This window comes from Neopsephotus bourkii, unplaced genomic scaffold, assembly GCF_033783945.1.
Source record: "Neopsephotus bourkii isolate Nb327-2 ecotype Australia unplaced genomic scaffold, CSIRO-AGI_Nbou_v1 NB_1281, whole genome shotgun sequence".
NCBI lineage: Eukaryota > Metazoa > Chordata > Aves > Psittaciformes > Psittacidae > Neopsephotus > Neopsephotus bourkii.
The window spans coordinates 429,497-456,186 of NW_026901766.1; the positions used below are offsets into that span (position 1 = coordinate 429,497).

The 26,690-nt window shown below is 36.1% G+C and overlaps 1 protein-coding gene across 4 annotated transcripts in view; it reads left to right on the forward strand.

The window, feature by feature from the left end:
* Positions 1 to 26,690, forward strand: part of LOC133218669 (transient receptor potential cation channel subfamily M member 3) — a 337,140-nt gene that overhangs the window by 226,165 nt on the left and 84,285 nt on the right. For all 4 annotated transcript variants that reach the window (XM_061365328.1, XM_061365330.1, XM_061365331.1 and 1 more), the window contains exons 2-3: positions 18,898 to 18,977; positions 19,655 to 19,859. In XM_061365328.1, the coding sequence (XP_061221312.1) occupies positions 18,898 to 18,977; positions 19,655 to 19,859 (285 nt within the window). The remainder of the gene's footprint in view (positions 1 to 18,897; positions 18,978 to 19,654; positions 19,860 to 26,690) is intronic.

Sequence of the window (26,690 nt, forward strand, 5' to 3'; positions counted from 1 at the left end):
ATGAAGTTTTCAAGAAATGAACCACTTTCAAGTCTGTAGACCATTGGCTAGATTCCAAGACAAGACCTTACAAGAAAAACTACCCAGTAACACACTGGTTTACCAACCTGACTGGCAGAAAGATTGTGATAGGGCTGCTGCCAGGACTCCCAGCTGCACCCGAGTGATGGCGCCAGGGCAGGGCTGCCACAGAAACTTGGACCACCTTCATCAGCATTATCCGCACAGCCAGCTCCTGATGTCTCCAGGAGCTACACAGGTAGTGAAGAGCTGACACAGTTAATCCTCCTCCCTCAGATCTCTTTTCTTTACTATCACTGTTGTTGTAGGGCTGCTGATCTGAGGTGTCAGTTCTAACAGAACTCTGTGCCTTTGGAGCTACAACCTTCCCATATTCTGAATATGTCCTTGTGTTTTCTCCATGAATAATTAAGAATTGCCAAGGGCACTTTAAATCCTCAGAGATGGAGTGTTTGTATTTTTTTTTTCCTTTTGAAAAGGTGTAAATTACAGAGGAAAAATGAAAGAGAAAAGGAAGACAGGAGCAGTCCTTTGGGTTGCTAACAAATCAGACTTCATAGCAGCAGGAACTGTGTCTTGACCTGTCATTCCTGTCTGCAGACTATTCAAGCAGATGTGGCTGAGTTGAGCCTTCTTCATGCTGTGAATCTGATTTTCAGCAAGTTGGATAAGACGAACCACTACGCTCATTTTTAGTCATAGTATGTCTTATTGCAGATCCTCCCCTGGATACGAAGTAGCAGACACCCTAGCACTGTTAACTCTACTTTTATTACATATCATTTTTAGTCATAGTATGTCTTATTGCAGATCCTCCCCTGGATACGAAGTAGCAGACACCCTAGCACTGTTAACTCTATTACATATCATTTTTAGTCGTAGTATGTCTTATTGCAGATCCTCCCCTGGATATGAAGTAGCAGACGCACTAGCACTGTTAACTCTATTACATATGAGTGTTGCCTGGAGAGACCCAAGGAAGCTCCATTACAAAGCATTAAATTCAATAACTGAAGCCTAACATATACTAGCATTTCCAGCACTGAGATAAAATCAGACAAGTCCAGAGTCAATTTCATTTCTGCATTTTATTGGTGCTATGCCACTAATTTTGGTGGCTTTGCCTCTCAGAAACTAAAAGTAAATTTTAGCCAAATGCAGTCCTTACCTAATGTTATTTTAAAAGATAAAACTAAAATTTGGATATTCTTTCCTTCTGAAATTCACTTACATCATCTTTACTACAATGTGTATTTCCTACTCTACAGTTTGGCTAAACAATAGTGCAAAATGTCATTAATTCCTAGTACAACTTGTCTTTCTTTTTAATTATTTTTAGTTACGCTTGGTGTGAAGTGTCTTATTTGTGGAATATAGACTAAACTGTTCTTAGAATAAACAATGAAACTTTATGCTGGTAAACCTATCTTGCCGTAACAAGGTTACTTACTTCGAATTATTTTGAATATGGGAAACATAGCATAGTTTAAGTCTCTAATAATGTAAGCATTATGAATTCTATTTAGTAATAAATTCAGTGTACCTATTCATATCTTCAGCTGGCAATGAACATCTTTCACCCTAGCCAGAATCCCACTGTGCTGCAGCTGGTATGGTTATATAGACTGTATTTGTTGTATGTAGCCCCCTACAGCAACCTTATTTCACTCTTACCAGTTTTCAAAGATGGCTAGAGCTCTGTGTTGAATGAGCAATCAGAGGTATGTCTCTGAATTGAGCCTTTCCTCACTAGCCCTTTTAGTTTAGCAGGAATTCTTATGCTGGGGAAAAAAAAAGAAAAAGAAAAGAGCCATTTTGTTATCACATATCTCTCATAGACACAGAGGTATTTTTCCAAGTTGTCGTGGTTTAAGCCCAGCCACGCAGCCGCACCCTCACTCCCTCCTTCCTCCCCCCTGGCTCCCTGAGGAGAATCAAAAGAATGTAACTCCCATGGGTTGAGATAAAAACAGTCCAGTAACTAAGGTATAACACAGAACCACTACTGCTGCCACCAATAATAAGAATGATAAGGGAAATAACAAGGGAAGAGAATACAACCACTCACCACCCGCTGACCAATACCCAGCCCAACCGAGCAGTGATCTAGACCTTCCAGGTAACTGCCCCCAATTTTATATCCTGGGCGTGACGTGCTGTGATCTGAAATACCCCTTTGGCTAGTTTGGGTCAGGTGTCCTATATCTGCTTCCTCCCAGCTTCCCATCCTCCCTGGCAGAGCATGAGACTAAGAAGGCCTTGGTCAGACTAAACCTTAATTTATTCTTTTTTTAAATTAAACCATTCCAAAAGAGTGCTACTGGGGTCAAGTCAGTTTCTGATTTTGCTGAACCTCTGATTTTGCATCTCTGTAAGTTAGAAAACTGCCAGTTTAAGACACATAAGCCCTATAGTCATGCCACCCTCAGAAGAGCAGTGGAAAAGGTAATTATTTCATTCAGTGGTTTGTTTTTGTGAAAGAGAGCAACAAATTAAAACAACTAATCCACTTCACTGAACAATATTTAGCAGAGCTCAGAGGCTTCAATTAACCACAGTTTAATAAAGATACTAATCTGTATTAAATGAAATCCTTCAAGGGCTCACACTGAAACAATGAATAAGTAGCAATCAGCAAGCCCTGATAAAGGGTCCTGCTGTGGCAGATAGATGGAATGTGCTGTGTAATCAGATTCCAGGAGATTTCAAACCAAAAAAAAAAAAAAAAAAAAAAGTAGAAATTGCTCATGCCTTTTCTAAACAATAGGTGTTTGGTGTTTTGGGCTTTTTCCCATCACTAGTGTGTGGTTTTAATATCCAGCATATTAAAAACCACATATTTAAAAAAAATGCATTAAAATCCTTACTTCAAAGTCAAGCAAACAAGAAAGTAATTTAAAGCTGCTTACATGCCCTCCTTGTGAATGACCCCCACCATACAACTTTGCAAAGAGTAAGACTAAGCTCTCGACTGTTTTTTTTCCATCTCCGTACTGTGTTCAATAAACTCAGAAGCTCTAGTTTGAAATAATTTCTGTGTTTAATTCCTTCCAGAATCCTCTGGAACATTGTAATCTGCACTCAACATACAGTGCTGGAGAGCACTGTGTTTTTAATAGTCATAATGTGCGTTCATAAGTAGACTTGAATAACCTTGTAAATTTCTATATTACTGAATTGTTTTTAATAGACAGTATTTGATTTGTATTTAATGAAAGGCCCATACCATCATGCTTTCCAAAGTAGGTTCAGCACAAGGAGTAAGGGTCTTCAGACATGGTCAGGTTCTGTCTTCTGCCACTCCAGGTCTTAGCACAAGTTTCAAAGCAGGTGAAAGTTAAAAAAAAAATAAAATTATCAAACCACAAAAAGACAAAAATTGACTATTAGAAATGTTCACATCAATCACTTTGTGTCTAGAGACTCAAATTCCAACTTTGTGATCAGCGAAATTTATTATGTATGAGCAATATGAGTAAGTGTAAAAGTGACAGTTTTGCCAGCCCTGTCTGACCCCTCAGCAGCACTGAACTCCACCTTAGCCTTTTGGGATAATAGGGTGGTAATTGTACTTGTCATACCAGCGGTGTTAATGTTTTGCACTTCATCACAACTCTACTTTCTGTTGTATACCTTTTCAAGTAAAATGAGTCACCTGTGACTACCCAGACTGGCCAGGTGATAGCACAAGTCACAGCAATGTGCGTTACCTTGAGCTTGTAACTTGGAACTGGTCAAGAGTGGTTTAAGGAAGTAATTTAGCATTTTTGAGGGAGAAAAATGTACTTCATTACTTCACAGAAAGTAGTTCCTCAAAACATGTCTATTCACGTGAAAATGTTTTATGAGGTACTGGAGATAACAGAGGGTAAGATCTAACAAAAAGTAGAGACATCTCTCTTCCTGAGTTCATGTTCAAATGCCTTCCCAGTGGCTTGCCAAGTAGTTTCCTGTAATGGTACAAAAATTGTGAGCTTCATCCTTTGCAGATGGATATTAGCCATCAACAGCCTTTATCATCAGAACTATTTATTTCAAATTTGTGGGGAAAATGAGATACGGGGCTCAAGTACAGAGAGTGGGAAAGTTTACAGCATTTTGCTCATGAGTCAGACTGTTTCCAAGGTTTCACCTGCTGTGTTCGTGCTTACCATTTATTTCCAGATTGGTATAGTGGGATCCTTCACCCCAGTTGTGTTTTATGTTTATACATGTATATGTACATCTGAAAGAATTATTGCATGTGAAGAACCATGCACTGGCAATATAATTTTCTTGTTGAGATCATTTTTGGCAGCTGATACATAAAACCAGTACACCGAATCAGCTAACTGTTGTGGCTAAAAGCACAAGAAAGTATGATAGCAACATGAAAGCATGAGAATTGTTTTCTTCATTGACAGGCTTCAGTCCTCCACATTTTCCAAAGTCATAATTCTGTGGGTTGCCCACACAGAACAATTTGCAGGATGAGGCCCACCCAAGTTCACTATAAGATTACAATCCTAATAGTAATTCGAGGATAAAAAATGAAACTGTAGGATTGGTTTAATAGTCTTGTTAAGTCAAATCCAGAATAAGCTGAAAGCAAGCCTTTTATTAAAGCTTTCAAACATCAAGCAAAGCTAAATCCATAGATTAAAATTGGATGGAAAATGCAGTGAATTATTTGCAATTATTTATAACATAGCTCAGAATTATGTTTTGCTACACATCATGGTTAACACAAATTCTAATACAGTCACCTTTAAAATTATTTCTTACACAAGAATTTAAAATTAAAATCCTGATTGAGTTTTTATATCATGTCTTTTGCATGAGGAATTCAACACATTGAACCAAGTTTCAAACTTTCTGGGACTAAAATACTAGATGATTTTCTTTCAACAGTCTTTCTAAGACCCTTGTTTCAGATCAAACAAGAAACACTTGCAACACTTAATTTATATTTCACGTGATTTTCTTCTTTACTTAGTCTGTGATTCAGTTAAACATTGTAACATCATATTTGGTGACTATTTCTTTGTTATTAAAGAATAGTATATATTTATTTCCATTTAAGCCACATGGTTAAGACTAAACATCAGAGAGAAAACAGGAATAATGGATTAATGTTTGAAACACCCCCCCCCAAAAAAAAAAAACAAAAAACACTTGCCATTTATTACACATCTTGGAAAAAAATATTTTTACTTTTACAGTCACAATTGAGTCACTTGAAAATACTTGGAGTAATGATTGAATTGAATATGACTGATTATAATCAACTTCCTTGGCCAATTAAGGAAGTGCATACCTGTGAGTTGATAGCACTAGTCTTTATTGCTTAATTGAAATCAAATTAGTAAACAATGTTGACAGGGAAAAGCAATGTTTTATTATGAAGGAGAGAAGGAGTAAGGGAGCAGTGATCAACACTCAAGCATACAACCTGTATGAAAAACGCTGTAGTGTGCAAAGTCTTCAAGCTCTCAAGTGTAGCTATGATTCTGAGTCAGAAATACTAGAAAGATAATGCAGATTCCTTGGCATAAAAAAATAATATGTTGTGTCTTGACCCTAACAGATATGTTCATGACATGGAATTATTACGGGCTAGTTAAGATCAGAAACTACAAATATGCTTCCAGTTCTTGCATGACTGATTTTTATGTTGATGCAGCAGTGTAGGTCAGAAAATGATCTGAACCTTTTTTTTTTTTATTGACTCACACAATGCTTTTACATTCAGTGAAAAAATATACCTAAAATTAGAGGTACAAAATCATTGTAGTTCTACTAGTGACTGACTATTTAAGTATTTTAGATTTGCTGAACTATAACATTTTAAATGTGCTGCTTGCATCATTAAACAATAACACACACTTCCCCCAATGCAATGACAGCATTTTATGTTCAAAGCATAAGCAAAGTGCGTAAGACCAGTTTCTTGTACTGTTCACAATATCTGAATCAGGGTTTATCTGACAGTGTTTCAGATTGATCATTCACTCCAATGGCTTCATAAATATTCTCTAGATGTTTTTGGCTTCTTCACTCACAGTTATGCAAACATGCTGAAGGTATTACAATAAAACCATATTTTAAAAAGTATTTATATTTTATTTTATAAATACCCTTCTTTATAAAATGTATTTATGATGTACTACTACCGATTAATTCATGAATTTAATAATTAGGCTATACTTCAGTTGTGTTTTTCTTATTTCTATATTCCTAGACTTAAACATTGCATTAGATAGACAACTGAAATGTGGATAGTTTTTTGATCATTTGATCAGGAAAATCAAATGACAGCAATCTCTGGCTACTTAACAGAGGGAAAAAAAAAAAAAAAAAGGAAAGAAAAAGCTAACTATACAGCCAATCCTAGATTCTAATAATGCCAAAATATTTTAATGCCAAAATCCCTAGGAAATAAAATACTATAATGCCAAACTTCATAGAAGTGTTTCTAAAAGAAATGTTACTGTTACAGCAGGGAGCAAATTTCATTTCTCATAAATAAGTTTTTAAGACCCATATTTTGGATTTGTTATGTGTTTCTTAAAACAACTGGCCACACAATGTTCTTAATGAATACAAGATTTTTCTGCCTTCCCCCTCCCCAGCAAAAGCCACTACAGGTTGCTATCAGGCAGCATAGGACTTTCTCTGATATTTCCGTTGTGTTGTGACAGACAAGTCAGAGAAGGCTCTGCTCTGGGAGGAGAGGAATAGCTGTTCATGTGGTTGTATGGAAGGATCCAAACCTTTTAAAGTGGGGTTTAGGGGCAAAGAGCTGCCATACTTCTGGCTGCGGAGGCCAGAGGGCTGCTCTCTCTTCCCTCTCCACCTCAGTAGTGCCTCTAGCTTCTTCCTGTAAGTGCCTCTTTTCTTTTGTTTCCCACTAGTCATGGGGGACAGGTACAAGAAATAAAATTGAAAAGAAACCATTTACCTTTTGTGATGCATTACATGTCTGAATGCTTTCCTGTTCCCACTTAGTAAAAAAGTCAGAGTAATAGCTGTGGCTTACATGTAAGCTCTGAAGCCTAACACTTGTCATTACTTCCTCAATCCACTTTCATGTTTGGTGAAAATCAACTGTAAATCAAAGTCAAAATACCCATTTTGACCTAAGCTCCTGAGAAATGTTTTCCTTAGCTCTATTTGACATCACTATCAAGGCTTTATAGAATTTTACTCAATTTAGTTTCAAGTGGTATGTCACTGGCATAATTTATTAAATTCTTCCCTTTACGTGTTAGCTGAGGTAGAACATTTGGCTTCAATTCAACATATTACCAAAAGGTGAGAGGAGATTACATAATTAAAAAATGACATCTGAACAAAAAATATTGGCACTCTTAATTGTAATGCCATTTGAATGGAAAGCAAGAAAAAACAATATTGTTGTAACTTCATTCAGAATATGTCCGCTATCTCACTGCAAGAACATACATAAGCAAGCTAATGTTCAAAGCACTCTTGTCAATGCCACAATCTGGCTATCATATTCTAAATGATACATGGGGCTTGACACACGCCTAAAAAGTATCTGTCTGTTTTTGCTCTTTCCTAAGGCAGAAATTAGTAAAATCTGGTGCATAAAGTACTGGGTAAAGAAAAGTAAGAAATGCAGGTTGTAGGAAAGTAAATTAAACAGCTACATATAGAGAGAATTTATATACTTTAGTACTTTTGTATCATGAAGTTAGCAAGAGTTGCCCAGAACGGTGCCCATCCTAGCTTCCATGCTGGTGAATTTCACAGGAAGAAAGAAACTATTTACAAGAATAACTTAGAGATCCTGACTGAAATTTTACCAAAATCGGGGGACCAAGTGTTCCATCTGGCATAGCATGGAACCCCTGGTTTAGTCCCATATTTTGTTTTGGTTAGGGTGCTCTGTGTGTGATATCCAGGAAAACCTTTCAAAACCTCTGTTGGTAATACCTCATTACAGTGGAGGACATGCCTTGCAGCTGTGCTGTAAAGATAATTCCATAGGTTCTGCCATATTGTTCTCTGGACTAGAGGAGGATTAAGTTAGTGCCAGAGTTCAGTAAGTTAGAGTAAACCATGGTTTATTAGAGATTGCTGTCCCATAGTAAAGATTTCTCAGAAAGGCTGTGCTGAGTGTTGTAATGATTTCAGCCCTCTGGGGATGTCTGCTGTGCACAAGTTTTCAAGTCTTAATGTGACTCAAGCACTGCATTTTCTATCTCTTTCCCACGCCTGGTTCTGGTGTCCTTTCAAATACCAAAAGAATTTTTTTAACCAGGGCTGAATATAAAAGAGGAAAAAACTACAAAATTTATTTCACATGAACATGTTAATCATGCCAGATTCCCCATAAAAAGAAGACACATTTATAAGTTTTATGGCTCTTGAAAATATTGGCACTTTTTTCTTCCATACTGAAAGTGATTGATGCATGTTCTCTGTGCTATCTTTGGAGTATTAGTATGCCCTGTGAACCAGTCAACTATAAATACTCCTCCCACATTCTTCTGTCTCTCTCCATCCCAATAGTGATCATTTGATTTGGCAGCAGTTTGCGATTTTATATAATGAATTAAGAAATTCTTCACTAATGGTCTCTTTATGAAGCTGTTGACAGATTTGGAAAAATAGGCATGGAATTTATATTGTTACTGCAAGAGGGGGGAGAAAATATGTTCCTATATGGGGAAATCATCTACTATGAACAAGTTTCTTTCAACTTATGCTTGGAATTCTAATGTAATTTTTTATCTCTGTAGTTTCTGATTATTTCCTCACGTGTTGTATATTTAGTCATTAACTGACCTTGCATTTTCTGAAATGTATCTTTTGTAGTTTCTTTCCTTGAAGAAAGATCTGTCCCGCTAAGGATCTGTCCCGCTAAAGATCTGTCCTGCTACTTCTGCAGTGAAGTTCCACTACTCTACATGGTTATACGTTCAGAAAAAAACGAGAAACTTGAACAGTGTATGTCCAATTTTGTCTAACAACCTTGAGTGACTCAAAAAATGTCACATTAGTCAAATTTCATAGCAAACTTACAAAGCTATCTTTTTTCCCTATTTAAAATGCAGACCATATAGATAAATTTCCATTGGTGAATTAAAAAAAAAAAAAAAAAAAAAAACAAAAAAACCCCACATAAAAAGTAGGATTAAATATTTCCATAATATTTTATCCCTGTTTCATATGAGATGTTGGTGTATCAGACTGGGATATGTACAAAGGATACATTTACATTTACATTTACATTTACAATTTTCTCTGTGCCTGTAAAAAGGTGCAGTTATGAAGGCTTACAAGAATACAACTCTTTTTATAAGGGCATGTAGTGATAGGACAAGGGGTATTGTCTTTAAACTGAAAGAGTGTAGATTTAGATTAGATGCTAGGAAGAAATTCTTTACTGTGAAGGTGGTGAGGCACTGGCACAGGTTGCCCAGAGAAGCTGTGGTTGCCCCGTCCCTGACAGTGTTCAAGGCCAGGTTGGACAGAACTTTGAGCAACTGGTTCTAGTGTAAGGTGCCCCTGCCCATGGCAGGGGGTTGGAACTAGATGATCTGTAAGGTCCCTTACAACCCAAACCATTCCATAATTCTATGATTATATGATAATACCTGCTTCCAGATCTCTCTTGGTTGCTGCTAAAATCTACTTAACTTTATTAGTGCAAAGAGATAATAGGATTTAGAAAACATTGAACTGGTTTCAAATCACATAGGAAGATTTAAGAACACAATTTAAGTTCATAATACAAATTCCACTTTACCTTATCTGCTTAATGATGTGACATAATCAGAAATCTTAATGTTTCATTCCAATATTGGCAACCTGGGTAGTGTGATTATCATTAGAAGAAAGCAAGGTGCTGTTAGTTTATTCCATATCAGACAATTGACTTTATCAGTTCTGAACAGTACAGGCTTATGTAATTCAAACTCAGTTCCGAAATGCCAGCAAAAAAAAGAGAGTTAAGAATTTCTCCTTATGAAGCAGAAAACTTAAGAAGCATCACAGCTACATCAGACTGTGCTGCCCAATGATGTGAGAGATGCTTTTCTTTTTGACTTCTTTGTCCTCTGTCTATATTTGGTGGTAGTGTTTGCTCAGGGATAGGTTCATGGAGTGGCTGTGCCTCCTACCAGGAGCCTGACTATTCCTCCCTCATGCTTTGTCAAGTGAACCAGAAAAGGAGAATTACCAACAGCACAGTTCAGAGGAGGCAGCATCATGCTTGTCCGTGATTTGATGAATGAAGGTGATTTCAAATAGGATGACTGATAGGGGATACTTAGATGGAAGGAGTCTCCAGGAGAAAAGAAAGAAGAAGAAACATCCTCTGGTATTTTGCCTTCTGGGTGTTTCAGTGGGCTGCCTTCAGAATTTTTCCCTTCAGGTAAAGGAAGCTTTCCTTCTTCTGCATCTGAGAAAATTATGGTTTTGTCTCTGCAGAAGAGGAGGGAGACAATAGATCTGATCAGAAATGTTGTCTCATCTCTTAAAACTGGCTCTTCTCTTGTTCCATTTCTCCATAACAGTCTCTGGAGGAAGACTAGAGGGTGTTGGAAACGGGACATCAGCCAAGGTATTCTAGCAAAGAATGCCTCTTGGGGAGCTACATTATGCAGCAGGCTCACGAGGGGCTTGTGAGTAATTGCAACAGTGGAAGATGAAGTGAAATGTGAACAGTTGCATATAATTGGTCCATTTGAATGTTTAGGCTTGGGGAACGTCTGGAATCCCTATTTCTTCAGGCCCTTTCATACAATTATGTACAATTTAATTTTAATTGCTTCATCAACTCAGCACCCACACAATAGCTAGCAAAACCACCTCATTCGAAAGAAAGAGCAGACAATGTTACAGCTGTCATACTTTTATGGAGTAGAATGAGCAATTTAGAAATCAAGTAGTTCAGACCAGAATTAGAGTCAGTGTAAAACTTATATGTGTGCATTTTAACTTCATGATTTTTTGCTAGAAATCAATGAGATCTCTCTTAATGTGAATGTTATTTTCTTTCCTTAATTTGGGGAATTAGGCACAACATTGCACTTTTTTTTAGAAGCCGGAACCAAGTTTACTGTTATAAAAACCAAACAGTCTGCCAGGGATTAATGACAGAAAAATATTTCCTGTATATTCTACTTTCCTGTTACATATGTGCACCTATAGCCTTCTGTGATACAATGTTTCATTGTAATTTGTTTAAGTACTTTGACTTAAATTAGAACTTCATATAGATGTATTGCTGTTCTCTCAGATTTTCATTAAAACAGCTGGGTTTTTATAGCTGTCCTTTACAATTAGTACTATCAATTCATTGCTACACTGGACTGGAATATTGGGGTTACACTAGATACTTCTGTGAAGGAGTTACCACAGTGCTTAGCAGGGTTGTTGAAGAAAACCAAGTCATTTTTCTTAGAAATTATTAGGAAAGGAGTAGGTACCAAAACAAGTGTATGTCCTCTTGTCTGTATTCCACCTTTGGTGCACAGTTCTGGTTTCTCCCAGAAGAAATCAAATTAACTAGAAAAGGTTTGGGAAGGGCAGCAAGGATAATAAAAGGTATGGGAGGGAATACTTGGGAAATAGTTAATCTAGGGGGAAAATATAATGAAGAATGTATTTGAAAACCATGTCTGGCATGAAAAGGATAGATGAGAACTGACTTTTCATTGCCTCTGCCAGTAATAAAGATCATGGAAAGTATAAGGAGTCACATTCAAAATATACAAAAGGAACTAATTCCCTAACAGTGGGGAGAAGGATGTTCATCGGCTTGAAATCAGCAGGCAAGTTTGTGGAGGAAGGCCCATGGAGGCTTACAGGGCACATAGAAATCACAGTGTTCTATAATATTCTATATTTTATATATATATTCTATATATAATATTCTAATGTTCTATAATCTATAAATTCTATAAGCAGAAGTTAGTTGCTAGCTGAGAAACTTAGGAAAAAAGCATTATATAGATCTGACATATTTTTCATTTTTTCTAGCACCTATTTATGGCACTTCTAAAGAGAAGTGGGCTAGGTGAACCCATCATTTGATAAAGTAGGACTTTCCTACTGGAAAAGGTTTATTTACTTACGTAAACAACTTTAACCTCACAGCAGATTTGGTGAAATCATAAATATTTTCTAAGTAAGCATCATGAATGAAGTCAATAGGCTTCATTCTACTTGTCAAATGCCAGTATACATAAGAAGAAAATAGGGAAACTTTATTCCCTTGCACTTACACTGGTCTTGAGGAGATCTGTAAGAGCCTCGATATTTACACCAATTCTTCTTGGAATGTCTGTTAAGGTTTCCAGTTAATTTATCAGCAGCATGGATAATAGTGACTGTTCATGTATGCTTATTCTATATAATGTCTTAAAAATACATAAAGCGTAAATACAAATTTGCATGACAGCATTAGCAGAGATACACAAATTCATTACCTTGCAGTAAGAAAAGTAACAACTATAATGCTTAAAATCCTAAACTATGGAGTGGAAAGTTTCTGATTACTTTTAGATTACTCTTTCTTCCAAGTGCAATATAAAAATTATTTCTGGTAAACAATGCTAACATATAAATTATGTAATGTGCTCTAGTAATAATGACTGCATGGTATGCCCTCCTGCTCTGTACTGAATACAACTTGCTTTTCAAGACAATTCAACATTGTTCTTGGAACAACTTTGATGTTAAAGTATTTGGGAAATCAGTGAGAAGAAGACCAAACCTGGAGAAGTACAGCTGCAGTGGGTAAAGGCCTGATGACGAGCCTCTAAGATGCTCCTAGTAGTAAGTGTCTGTTAGAAAATCAAACATTTTGGGACAGCCTAATGGTCCCTGTCTTAATATCCAGAGAGCTCAATTCCTAATGTTTTAAGCAAGACATAAAAGCACTTGTAGTGCTTATAATTGGGCAACACTGAAAAAAGTGGTAAAAATTTGGCTTGCACACACTTTGTAATAAGTTTATATTGAAGCACTGTTATCTTTTGTAGTAATCTAGCTATATAAATTTACAGATGGAAGGTTTTTACTTGGAGACAGGGGGATTTGCAAAAGTGCCCATTTGATTGAGGAACACTAATCTCATAAGCTTGCAATTGTGCTGATGTAGTTTAGTCACCAGATGCTTCTTGAAAATCCTATCTGTAATTTGTTTCAGTAATACTCCATTGCCTGCCCAGCTGTTCTGCCCCACTGCAAGGTAGAGAAAGGCTTTTAACAACACCTTTCTTGCCCCAGTGAAATCTATCTTATAATCTAGTTATTTCTTGGAGATAAAATTGGGAAGCAGAGGGTGAGAACTGCCTCCAGTTCAGCTCTGCCACTGAAATTGCAGGTTTCTAAAACTGTCACTCCTGGTGCTTCATTTAAAATAATGTTAATTCAGAGGTCAGCAGTTAAGCATCCCAGCTACATAACATGTTGAAATCTGCCAGAATTTCTGTTCCTGAAAAATTTCTGCTCTTGATTAATTTTTAATACTAGCTCTCCTGTTGTATGAGGAGTCAGTACTGAGCTCATTGCTAACTGCTGTTTGAGAGCTTTTCATTAACAGTGAGCTGTGTTGAAAATGTAAGTAATGTGTAGGTTTGTATTATTGTATGTGCAGCACCCACCTCTCTGAAAACACTATATTGCAGGTGCATCCTATTGAAAAAAACACAGCTGTCTCTGCTTATTGGTTGTTTTTTTTAGTTACTCCTTTACTTTATGGCACTAGTATGTTATGACACTTTCATTGTCATAACATTAACACATCTTCAAATAAGCTACGGCAAAGACAGTTGTGATTTCCTGTGGCATCCATGGCGTATGCCAGCTCTAACTAAGTCTCTGTCTATGAAACATCCTTCACAGTGCAACCAGGTGAATATGAATAAATAAATGTTGTTTCTTGTCCTGATGTATCAGGGTGAAAGATGCAGCTTCAGCCCAGGTTACTTTGCAAGCTGAAAGCCGAATCCGGAACAATCTTTAAAATCTTGTCAAGTCCAAGAACTGAAGTTTCACTTCAAAGTCAGATTTGGGTTTTTACTCAGTTATCTCAGTCGTGTGAAATCTCTTTCCTCCCCTCACTCTTTCTCCACCCTCTCAAACCAACCAAATTTCCTTGTGTTAACATGCAGTCTTTTCTTGCTGACTCCCCACTCATATTGTTTGTCTCATTGAGCTGTTTACTAGCTGCTCCCTTGGCAATGCAACTTTCTCTGCATTTGCTGTTCTTTTTCAGCAACCATCTTTGGTCTGATCCTGTGCTAAAGAAATACCACAAGATGTGCACATGGTCTCTGTTGCTCTGAACTGTGTGGTAGAGAAATCTCACAGCTTTGCCGGAAAAGAATGTATATATACATATATATGCAGACAGAATGAGTATATGTACATACCTCATATATAATTTACATAAAAAGTATGTGTAAGTATTTTACACAAAACCACAAGGAACCAAGAAAGAAAAAAATCTCATGGATCAACCAGCCTAGCAGAAGCTTCTCAACACGTGCTATGGTATAAGAAGTTTAGAAGTTAATGCGTATGCTGAGTCTTGCCCATCCTAGCCCGTCAGAGCTAAAGTACATACAGAATAATTTAGTGTTTGTGTATAGATCAGTGAGAAGGGTGAACAGCATATTTTCCATGCATTACATGCAACCTTACTAAAAGGAAAGGAGGGTATGTATGCATATGTAGGAGTAGAGAGGAATTCATTCGAAATTGGGGTGGGGAGTAAAACTATTTTATGTTGGAAAAACTCCTGAAGTAAGTATTTGAACACATATATATTTGCTATGTAATAAAAAAAAATTAAGTGTTATTTATGGGGAAAGGTTATTCTTCAGTGTTGATATCAAGAGGGTACAGTAAAGAAGTAGTCTCCAAATTTGTAAACATTCAAGTTGCTTTTTAAGTTACTAACTTTAAATTAAGCTGAAAATAATGCAGTTGCTTGTCTCTGAAAGACAAAGGTTTATGTTTATGACTTTCTGAAAAGTTACATTCACTACAGTACAGCAACTGTGTTGAAAAACAACAAGAAACCACAGCTTCTCTGGAAAAATGCCATTGTTGATTAATTGCAACATATTTTGACTGTGCATAGATTTCTTGCAATTACCCAAGAAACACAGTGGTTTCATTCTTTGGAGATTAGCAACTTCTCTTGTGTGCTCAGGTTCTTTCCAGCTTAGTACACTGTTTCTTTTGAAGGATTTGTTTTCCTGGATTGAATTTAAGAACTCAGAGCACCTTATCACACTTTCGCAAGCTCACTCTCTAGGAGGGAAAGAAGAGGAGGGGAAAAAAGCCCATCAAGGCTTGTGCCAGTTAAATCCAAGCTCTCAGGGGATTTGTTTTTCTTTTGGCGTCAGATTAGATGTTCAAACCAAGTGATGTTGTGAGGCTCGGGTAAGCATCCACCGAACCCTTAATGAGGCTAATCCCACAGCAGCACATTCCAAGCAACTAATGGACACAAGGGCTTCGGTCTCTCTCACATCTCTGTGTTGTGGATGGACTCAGTGCATTGTTCAGGGGGCGCTCACAACTGTGTTATTAACAATGACCAGCAACAGGGAAATACGGACAGCAGAGTTTGCTCTGGACAGACTTAAACACCAGGTTTGATGCTCAGGTAAAGAAGAGGGAGAAAAATGTTCTTGGTGGGATTTTGCAGCTAGGTTAATAAAGAGAGAGACTTAACCTACAGATCTGAGCTATAAGTAAGTTAAATCCTAGTATAAGTGTGGCATTTACTTTAGGGATTAATTGTAGAGTTTATGTTGTTTTAAGAATTAATGCAAAAGGAGTTTTTATGAAATAAGAAAAGATAAGCTTCTTGCTCCGCTATTCTTAAAAAATAGTTTGCTATTTTTTTTCTAAACATTTTACTACTTTATTAATTCACATTATAAACAAGACTTTGATGCAGACTGTTATGTCTTGAATGTGTTGATTTCCACAAGTTATTCTAATTTTGTTATGAAGACTCTAGGACAAGTAACATAATTTCTATACCTCTGAGCACTCATTTCAAATTTTCTGTGTCACAGAATGATAATGGCATTGGGCAGTGAAACCAGATGCTTTCTTTTTAGTTTGGAAGGGCAAGGAATTGTGAAAAGAGTAAATCCTGTATTTTGGCATTATGATTCTGTCAGGTAGGAGAGTATATTTTTTGAGACATAGAAGTTGGAAGATCTTTTTTTCTGGTGTGAACAATGGTCATTTTAAATTCAGACTATTATTTTTGCAGTACTACATTTGAAAAAGTATGATGAAAATTCAAATGCAAGTTATATTTAAGGTAGTTGGGTTTCTTTTCTACTTACAAAGACAGTGTGAAAAAGAGTAGGAAAACAAATTTTAAATGTCAGTTTCTTGGGTTTTGAAAGTGTGCTTGTATACCTAAAGGAAAAGTGTTTTACTGAAGTACCTGTGGCACCTTTTTGTAATGGATCTTGAGGCTTAGAGAAATTGAATTATGGCCATCTTTAGGAAAGATGTATTAGGTCTGTGTAGTAAGTAAATTCAGCAAAGTAAATTGACTGCAGAAAAGTATGCAAAATTTATGGAATTTAATCAAGGATATTTTTAGGGAGTCTTGACAACATAAATGATAATCATATGCTATGTGAGCTTTGCAGTAGGAGCTGATTTTGGATATTCTGAAGAAAAATTGTATTCGAAAAACTTTTCATGTGTCCTAGAGAAGATAAAAGATGTTGCAGGCATGTATTTAGTGTTAAACAAGCATGCAGATAAAACTGCCATTATTCTACAAGTCTTCCTTTTTTGTCCGTGTTTGTATATATGCACTTTTGTCTGTGTGTTCCTTTTGTTACTGTGTGTATATACAGTTTACATATATATATATATATATATATATATACACACACCAAAGGGGATTCATAAATCTGCTGCTTCTTATCAGTATGTGTTCTTAAGGTAATAAAGTTTGTATTCTCTGGGAGCTTGAAGAGAAGTTTCAAGAGTGCATACAGTAAAGTATGTGATTTCAAATGTTAGCACTGCAGTATCAGAATAATTGTAACTCCTTTCTTTCTCTATACAGTCAACAAAAAGAAAAAGCCTAATTTTTCCCATGTAGTTTAGCTTCAAATGCTCTGCAGTAAGAGGGTCAGATGAAGTTCATAAGGTTCACTCTGGATGCCTTGACAGTTCTAGAAAGTTAGGGTATAAAAAGCCTTTCTTTGCCTGAAAAGACTACTAAGTTAACAAATTATTAAATGATACACTAGACTTCTAAGGTGGTTTGACAGCATAATATTAAATATTGTAAAGATGATGATAATAATGACTGATGATGATTATTGCCTGCAGTTCTATTTAATGTTTTTAATATACTTCTTTTTCCTGACTGTAAAAGTCATGTTAGGGCGTCTGCATTCCTACAAAACATGAAATCTAGCAAATATTTCAAATAAAAGTACAAGTAGAGCAAAGATAAAATATTGTTATGTTACAGGAGTGACCACTAGATCCAGTAAGGGATTCTGCTCAATGAAAAAAAGAATAACTTTTTATGTCCTCAGAGTGATAAGTAATGAATGTAACTAGAAAATCTTATTATGGTATAATAAATAATAACAATAAATAAAACCTAGCACATAATTTGTGCTAAGTTTCTGGGTTTGAACATGAAAAACAGGATGGAGATTCATTTGACAAGGTAACAGTAGATACTCAGTAAGGTAACTTTAGTTGGTAAAGGTAATAAATAGATTACTATATAACCTTACATAGTAAAAGGTAACATTAGGCAATGTTATAAAGGCATTTTCCTATTTTCTGAGGAAAGATGCTCAGGTTTTCTTTGAATTATCCAAAGCTCATTTCATGTTACTTAACTTTCAGTTAAATTTGTCATAGTTCTATTTATGCTGTGCAAACAAACAGGTAATTTTATAACGCAATCTAAAACTTACCTGTTTGAAATGTATTTTTAAATGAAAGTTTCAACTTGTGTCCTTATTAAATGAAATAATTGAATTCTATCTGGGGAAATATTTTAGAGAGCTTGCCAGAATTTGTATTTTATGGAGTGAGAACTATCTAGATAACTAAAAAGAATTCAGAGCTCTGAAAGTCTCTTTTTCTTTCTTTCCTATCCATGTTTTTTTTAAAAAAAGATCTCTTGTGTATCCAAAAATTAAGACTACATTGAGAAGAATGACTTGATTTCCTGCAAATATGTGGGGGAAGATACAGAGTGTAGCTTCATCGAACTCAGTCAGTTTTAGAGGTTACATCAGCTGGTCATCTGACTCTTAACACATCGAAGTTTCTTGTGCCTGGTTTCAGAAACAGATCTTTTTTCTTTTTTCTTTTTTTTTTCATTAACATGTCCACCTGTGAAACTGTTTTCTGGCTCCTTGTTAAACACTCTCAGTTCTTTGGTATTATGGTATGAAAAGTTTTATTGTGTGATACTTATTTTCTAGTTTCTAGGATTTTTATTATTTTTTTAATTAGACTTGACTTAGTTTCATCACTAGAAGGGAAATAGATTTCAGTATTTTCAGTGAATAGGTGTGTTTTTTCCATGCAGAAATCTTTGCCGTTTGAATCAGTTCTTCTCCAGTGATTCCTGCTGAGCCAGTAGATGACATCAAGCATCAAAGTCATCTGGCTAGCGAATATGAGAACAATTTTAAGAGTTTTTGTTGAGTGCTTAACTCTAGAAGGGAACTGCAGTTCCAATGGAAAATGTTTGCTCTCTACAGAATGTCTGTACATTGCATATCTGCAAAATCTGTGAAGTTTTCTTTTATGTTTGTAGATTCACTTCAGTTGTACTAGGAAATGTGTTTAATAAGCCAACATTGCTCATGGTGTTTCCTTTTTTTTTAGGCACAGAAATCATGGATAGAAAGAGCATTTTACAAGAGAGAATGTGTTCATATCATACCCAGCACCAAAGACCCCCATAGGTAATTGCATTCTACTTGTATGACAAATGAAAGTCAGTTACAAGAAAATGCCTCTATATATGTATGCATATATACGTATATGAAGATAAATAGTTTGTAAAGACTTACTTGGTCAGAAGGTGGTGGAATTACATCTGGAGTGATGGATTCCTAGAGACACAATAGTGTCAGTTCAAAACTTATTTCATCCTAAATTATTAAAAAAAACCAAACAAACCAACAAAGAAATCAAAGGTGGATCAGTATCTATGTTTGATTTCCTTATCTTCTTAGTTCAATATACAGTGGCTTGAGTATTTACTTAAATGCATGACACACAATACTGTCAAAAGAAAATAATTGCTGTGAACTACCAACTTAAAATTCAACTCCATGCAAAAACTGTTTATTTGGCCTTACATCAGCTGAAGACAGTAGGAAGTATTACCTTAATTTTGTGCATATTTAGAACGGAATGATCTTATTGAAATAAAGGGAAATCCAAAGTAAACAAGATCATAGAAAGAAAAGGTAGTATGTTGCTTCTACAAGCAGAGAGTTCGTATAGCAAGAAACTGGTCAGCAGAGTTGAAAAGGTTTGGGCTTTCTTTTAAAGAGTGGCAGGCCATTTAAGATTGTTTCTCTGTTTGGTTTATACATGCACATGACTGAAGTTTTCTGTTTGTTTAATGTCATAGGTGTTGCTGTGGGCGTCTAATAGGTCAACATGTTGGACTGACTCCAAGCATCTCTGTTATTCAGAATGAGAAAAATGAAAGCAGGCTTACTCGCAATGACATCCAGTCGGAGAAGTGGTCCATCAGCAAGCACACACAGCTCAGCCCGACGGACGCTTTTGGAACCATTGAGTTCCAAGGAGGAGGCCATTCCAATAAAGCCATGGTAACCATGTTTTTCTCTTAAATAATGCTGCTAGCTCAAAAAAGTTATTCACAAAGAATCAACAGCATTCTTTATTAATTTCATTTTAAAATACTATTTAGTGTAAGCCAGTAACATATGTTTTTATGATCATGTGCCAAAGAATTGCTGAACAGAATTAACTGCAAAATCTGGAGTGCAGCATAAGAGGGGCTACCTTTATGAAGACTCAAGACATGCTGATGTGCTGCTATCTCAATTTTCTTCCAATGGTTAGCTTTCCCTCTTTTTCTGAATAATTTTAGAATTCAACTGTGGTTTTCCATTGCTGGCTTTGTCTGCAAGACTTATAAATGTGACTCCTTGACATATAAGAAGGTAGACCAGTTAGACTTACTGGTTCATCCCAATAAGTGTCTAAGCTAGGAACTGGGAAATCACTATTCTGTCACAGATTTCCTTAGGCAAGCCACTTAATTATAATATAATGCCATGGTGCTATACCGAAATATATTAATCTGAAGGCATTACTGCACTAAGGTGGAGAGATGTTTCCAGCACCCACACTAACCCATGCATGTATTTCTTCTGTGTGGCATTACATGAAAGGAAGAATCTCTCTGGCTTTGTCTAAACTGCAGAACCTGGGAGTAAGGGAATGAATGAGTGCATACCTAGTAGGCTGTGGTCAAGCCACTGTTTTGGACAGCAGTAAGGGCAGAAACAGACCCTCTGTGTGCTGCACAGAATAACCTGCCCAGCAGCCCAGTACCATCTTCTTTGCCTGAATCCTTCCCAAGAGGTCTCTCAGATCGGTCATGGTAATAGATGGATTGCAGATAATACAAAACTCAAGTAGTACACTAGCAAGAGCCAAATATTTTTCCGTGGATGGATACATATGTGCTGGAGATGGAATGATTACTTAAATGGACAGTTCTGCTCACCCAGATGGAAGGCTTGTTTTGATAGAAACCAGAAAACACTTTTGCACCAAGAAATAGATAGAAAATTAGGTCATTTCTCTGAGAGTATCACAGGCACCTTATGTTCTGTTGCTCACTAGTCATCTAAAAATCTGCAAAGCCACTGCTAGAGAGAGACTCTAATGCAGTAAATAACATTTGCTTAGTGTGAATAAATTGACACCTCCCTCAGCACTGAAATGAACCAAACCGTTCCCGCTCCTTGTTGGTATCTTCACAAGGAGTGGGAACAAAACAGAATGATTTCACCAAAAATGAGTAATATTCAGAGATGTAGTAGCCATCATGCTATTAATCATATATGGATACTTCGCATTAAATCTGTCTTTATGAAAAAGGGTAATCACTAGAGCTTTTTGAGTCATGTTGAAGATCATTATAAAGCAATAAACTTCTCTCCCCAGACTAAAGTAGTCTTGGGCAGCCAAGAAATGATGAAGGGTTTAGGGAAGCTGTTGATACCAATTTCTATAGAGGATTTCTGTTCTTTGTTGGGATTTTGGTGTCCTAGCACAGTGGCATAAGAGAACAGGAGATGCTCCAAGGTATATGTGTGCTCAAAAAAAGAATAAAATACTTGGAGTGAAACTGTGGAGATGAAATTGGAAGTCAACATGAAGGAAAGAAAAATCTTGTCACAGAGTGCAGTCAGGAATGAAACCATGGAGAATTTAGAAAAATAGAAAACAAAAAGTGGTTAAAAATCTGAGACTTGGAGATCAGTACAGACAAAACATTTATTGCTGGAAAACCTCTGAGTTTATTTTGACAGTACTAGAATCAGGAAGATAGTTGCTTCTGCCATCTGTTCTTAGTTGTTAAATTCCACCTGAAAAATGAGAACAACCAAATTTTTTTTAAATGAGTCTATAAAAGCTCCAGAAATTCAGTCATCCCTCTGAAGGAAAAGTGCTTCAAATTAAACAATTCATTAAATATCTTTAATTGGTATCCTGTCTTGGACACTACCAATGAGAAAAGTGTCTCTCATTTGACAAAAACACAAATAAGGAGTTTTGCATAACTAGTAATTGTGCATATTTTTTTTCAAATGGAAACAAAGAGCTTTTTATACTATGGTGTGTTTGTTACTGAAAACAGTATGAAGGTGTTCTTATGGTCATATTTCTAGCTCAAACATTATTTTAGGGTAGATTATAGTCAAAAGAGCTGCCTAACTATTTGTTGCAGTTTTATCAGTAGAAAGAATGAATCTCGTATCTCTGAATTTACTGGATACAAGTTCTTTCCCACAATAAACACAACTTGCCGAATCAAAAGCTTCCTGTGAAAGGCAAGTTTTCTCAGTCAAAGCACCCAACCAACTTTGCTAGCAGAGAAGGGAAAAATGAGCTTTTAAATTATCTTAAAAATTAAGGCTTGGAAAAAGGAACAAGTACATAGTAAATCTTGGGAACATTCTTGTTCAGGCAGTATATTTTCAGACTGAAAAGCAGAGAAGCAAGGATGCATGATACATGGACATGTGTATTTTCTACAAATATGCTACTTGGTTATTTTCTTACAATTGGATAACAAATATCAGTATAGCATAGGAGCTGATTTTTGCTGACAATCATGGTAGGTTAATATTGTGCCTACTAGGTAATGAAATAACTCTAAAAGAAGCAAGATTTTGTAAGCTGACCTACATCAAGAAAATCTGCAGGGGAAGAATTTGGCATAAAATTTGCCACCTGTTCCTTAATGTATTTACTGAACTGGATGCCCACACATGAAAATTATTAAGCAAGGGAAACAGAACTGAGTACAATTATCTTGGTCTGTGCTTACAGCAAAATTTATAATTATTTCTGTATCAGATTGTAAGGTATTAGGTGGGATTTATTAATGAAAAACTCAGATTTATAATTGGAAAACTGGTAGTTAATAAAATTAGCATGTGTAAGGCTGACAGATAATTGTTTCTTCCATTGGAAGTAACAGAATTTGATTTTAATACTATATGTACAAATTTAATAATACGTATACTTTACATGTATATTTACAAGCTGTAAGTGCAGTGATATAATATTATATCAGTTGCCACCAGACAGTTAACAATGGTATTTTTGCTGTGAAAATGAAAATAGTACTGAAATTATAATAGAACGTGGATTTGGAACAAAACAGGAAAGACAATGCACGTTTATATTTTGCCAATAGAACTGACTGTGCTATTAATTTCCTTCCCACAGCCACATAAAACAAAAATTCTCAAACAGCATGAATTTTGCTAATACCACTCATTAAAGGAGTTAAAGTATCTTTAGTGGGGCAGCACTAAGCTACTTAAGTCAATAATGTGAATAGCTGAGAATGAGCAGATTATATAGAGCTATGTAGCCAACATTAGATAACACTGGTAAACAAGATGGGTTTACTAAGGGGGCCTTTCAGTCTTCATCTAACCACAAAAGATCAGCAACAACACATGATTTTAGATCTCTATCAAGCTCTTATTTTCTTTAAAAGAGGCTCATTCCATTAATGTTTCAGAAACATTTAACAGTTTTTCTGTTTGCATTTACATATGTTTGCAGCTGTGGAAGAAATTAAATTCAGTGGCAGATGCTTAAGCTTTCTTATGGTATATGAAACATGAATGGACATCAGTACAATTCCATTGTATATTAAAAGTTTCTTAGACTTTCTAATATTCAGATCCTCATAACTTTATGGTTTATTAAGGATATTTAGAAATCAGCCATATAAAAAGGTAAGTTTCTGCTTTAAAAAGAAGTCATTATTATCAAAACTGTAAAAAGGAGCTTAAAAGCTATCAGTGCTTTTGAAATTAAAAAAAAAAAAGGCAATCCTGTAACTTGCATGAACCGTGAAAAAGGCAGCAAATACTGTTTCTCATATAGTAAATTAACACTTAAAGAACATTTAAGGAATTTTAAGGATGGCACTGGAGAAAAAGGGAAAAGGAACCTGTCCAGTTTCAGCCTAGATGACAGTTTTTCCATTGAATTCTGTGAGAATTACAATCAGGATTATTTTTTATGCGAAGGTCATACTTTAAGGGAATCATTCTTTAACTTGAAGAAGAGTCTGCAGTGATGGAATCTTAATTAAGGTAGGTGAAGTAACCACCCAGCATCTGCATGCTTCAGAATGAAACAAAAGAGCAACCTTAGACTGCAGATCACAAAATGTTCCCTGAAGACATTTTCTTTGAAGGAATACCATAAGATTTTCTATTTTATTCACTGATACCATCATCTGCAGTCACTCACCATGTACTTTAATAAGACAGCTGTATCTGAGTAACAGAGTACGTTCTCTTTACAGCTCAGGAACTCTGACTTTTCCCTAAGGCACTGGAGTCCAGCTTGCAGGCATCTGGCTGTTTGGTTGGTGGTGGAAACACTTATGTTTTAGAAAACCAGTGAAAAAAAGTAAAACAACTATTGGCATCAAATGGCACCCTTACTGACTACTTCTGTTTAGGGATCAAACAGGCCTGACAGCTTGAATATGGTGATTTATCTTTTCAGGGCATTATACTGACGTGTCAGGTCAGTCTGTAAGTTTTGTAGTTAAAACAGTATTTTTGCTTCCTATCTTGCCCTGCTCTGCTGACATACAACAACTAAAGACCGGCATCCTAGCCATGCACCACTCCCATAAAGAAGGGATTGAATCATTTGTCATTAGAACTGATCATTTCTACAGCTGACAAATACACCTGACATGGAATTTCAGGATACCAGAGCTGTTGTTTAGCTTAAATTTACATTTACATATTAAATCTGCCTCTGGAGGCTGTAGTGAAAGAAATCAGGTACTGCAGAAATAGTCATTAATATTCTAAAAAAAAATAATGAAAAGACCACATATTCTGCCACAAGATTGAAAAAAATAATTTTAATATGGATAAAACAAGTGTTAGAAGTGTTTTTTTTTAATTTAATGCATACTTTGAAAGCGATGACACAAGAATTATTTTGTACTTACTAGTTAACATATTAAGTAACAGCAAAAGAGTCACCCCAAGCATAGCAAACTGAAAATAGACTGCATAAGAGCAAAAAAATGGATTAGACCATCATAAAAATTGAGGTGTATGCACAGGAGGAAAACCAATGATGCCATTGCCCTTCTAAAACAGTAAGGTTTACCCATGATGATTTAAACTTTAATCTCCATGAAAAGAGCTCTCAGATTTATTTTTGCTTAAATTTACTGTTTATAAAGTAAAATTAAATCTTATAAGCATAGAGGGGGGTTGCCGACAGTATAAAGAACAAGTAGTTGTTTGCAATTAAAGATGGCTACATTTCAAATAAATGTAAGAAAATAGTTCTAACTTTGTGATTCACTATATAGATTTTAGTTACTGAAATCCAGACATCTTAGTAGATAATAAAATTAATACATAGGCTTAAGAAGGTAGGGTCAGGGAAGTCACACGTTCCGGGTTGTAAAATGGTGCTAATGAATGAAAAGAAACACTGACTGGATTAGATAATACCCATCTGATGCCGTTTGTGCCTTGCATCTTAATACCATCCTGGATGATGCAGTAGCCTCTGTTTTCATCAAATTTGTATGTCCAGTATTAATATGATTTCACTGCAATTATCTTAAAATTCGCAGTTGGTCTTTATTGTGAATCAGAGTAAGTTACCCATGATCCCAAAATGTAATCCACATAGTTTGACCAGCAAAGTTTTCATGTAAGCCCCCTAAAGGATGTTATCTACCTATTAATGCCTGCAGTGGTAACAAGGGTTTGCCCTTTGCAACCTCAGCTCTTCCTAAGGGCAGGGCAAAAGGAGTAAGAATCAGTCTCCGGACAACTCCACTAATGTGTTAAAACTTTGACAGCCATCCAATCATAACCAAAATTGTTAGCTTCACCATCTGGTCAGTGGGATCAGCTGCCATGCAAGCTTTTTCTCAACTTCCATGCAGAAAATTGAATGGATAACTACTGAGGATGCAGTTCATGTGTATATAAGCTCAAGGTTACAGTATGGTCTTGCCAGACCTGAATATTGTATGTTCTTTGTCCATTAGCTGTTACAAAGTTGCCTTGGTGCTGCGGAGGACATTAATGATTCACTGCATTTCCAAGTTCTTGCTCAGCTTGCAGTCTGGCTGTGCCTCCCTTGCTTCTCTGTGACTCTTTGCCCAAACAGGCATCTGCTTCCAGAAATGTTAAGAACAGCTATTAACAGTGCAACAACACATTCCTGGGAAGAAACCTATCAGCAATTTCCTCTGGAAAAGTCAGGTCCTTATTTCTGACTCAACTAGAAAAGAGTCCACTTTACTGTCATTTGATTTACTAAAAAATAACAATCGCTTGGCAAGAAATAAACACTAATGGTGTTAAAGAGGGACAAAATGATTACATAATATATATGGATATTAAACTGCCTGGCATGTTACAATAAATAAGCTAGAACTAGGGATTTCTCTGTCTGAAAGCAAAGATGCCTGTGTTATCTGCCTGGTGGCTGTGCTCACAACCCATCAAGGGAAGGACTGCCGAAGTAACTCTATATGCATTGGTTCAATCAGAAGCTTGACAGATGAATGGCTTTCTGTAACCTATTTTTTTCAGTTAAAAGGGTCCTTCCAGATCTTAACAGCTATAGAGAGAATTTTATCCTCCCATGGCCCATATCTGCTATGTAATTAAAATTCAAAAAAATATCATCTGTTCTGTCATGAGCTTTGCGAAACCATACATCAGCAACAGAAATAGCAGGAGAAAGAGACCAGATAGAAAGGCTTGTCAGGAAGACAGGTATATGTGACACGCTGATGTTGTAGAAATTTTGAAGACAGTTGTTATCCTTGAGATCATACAGATGGGCATTATTTACCTTGGAGAAAATGCTACAGATGT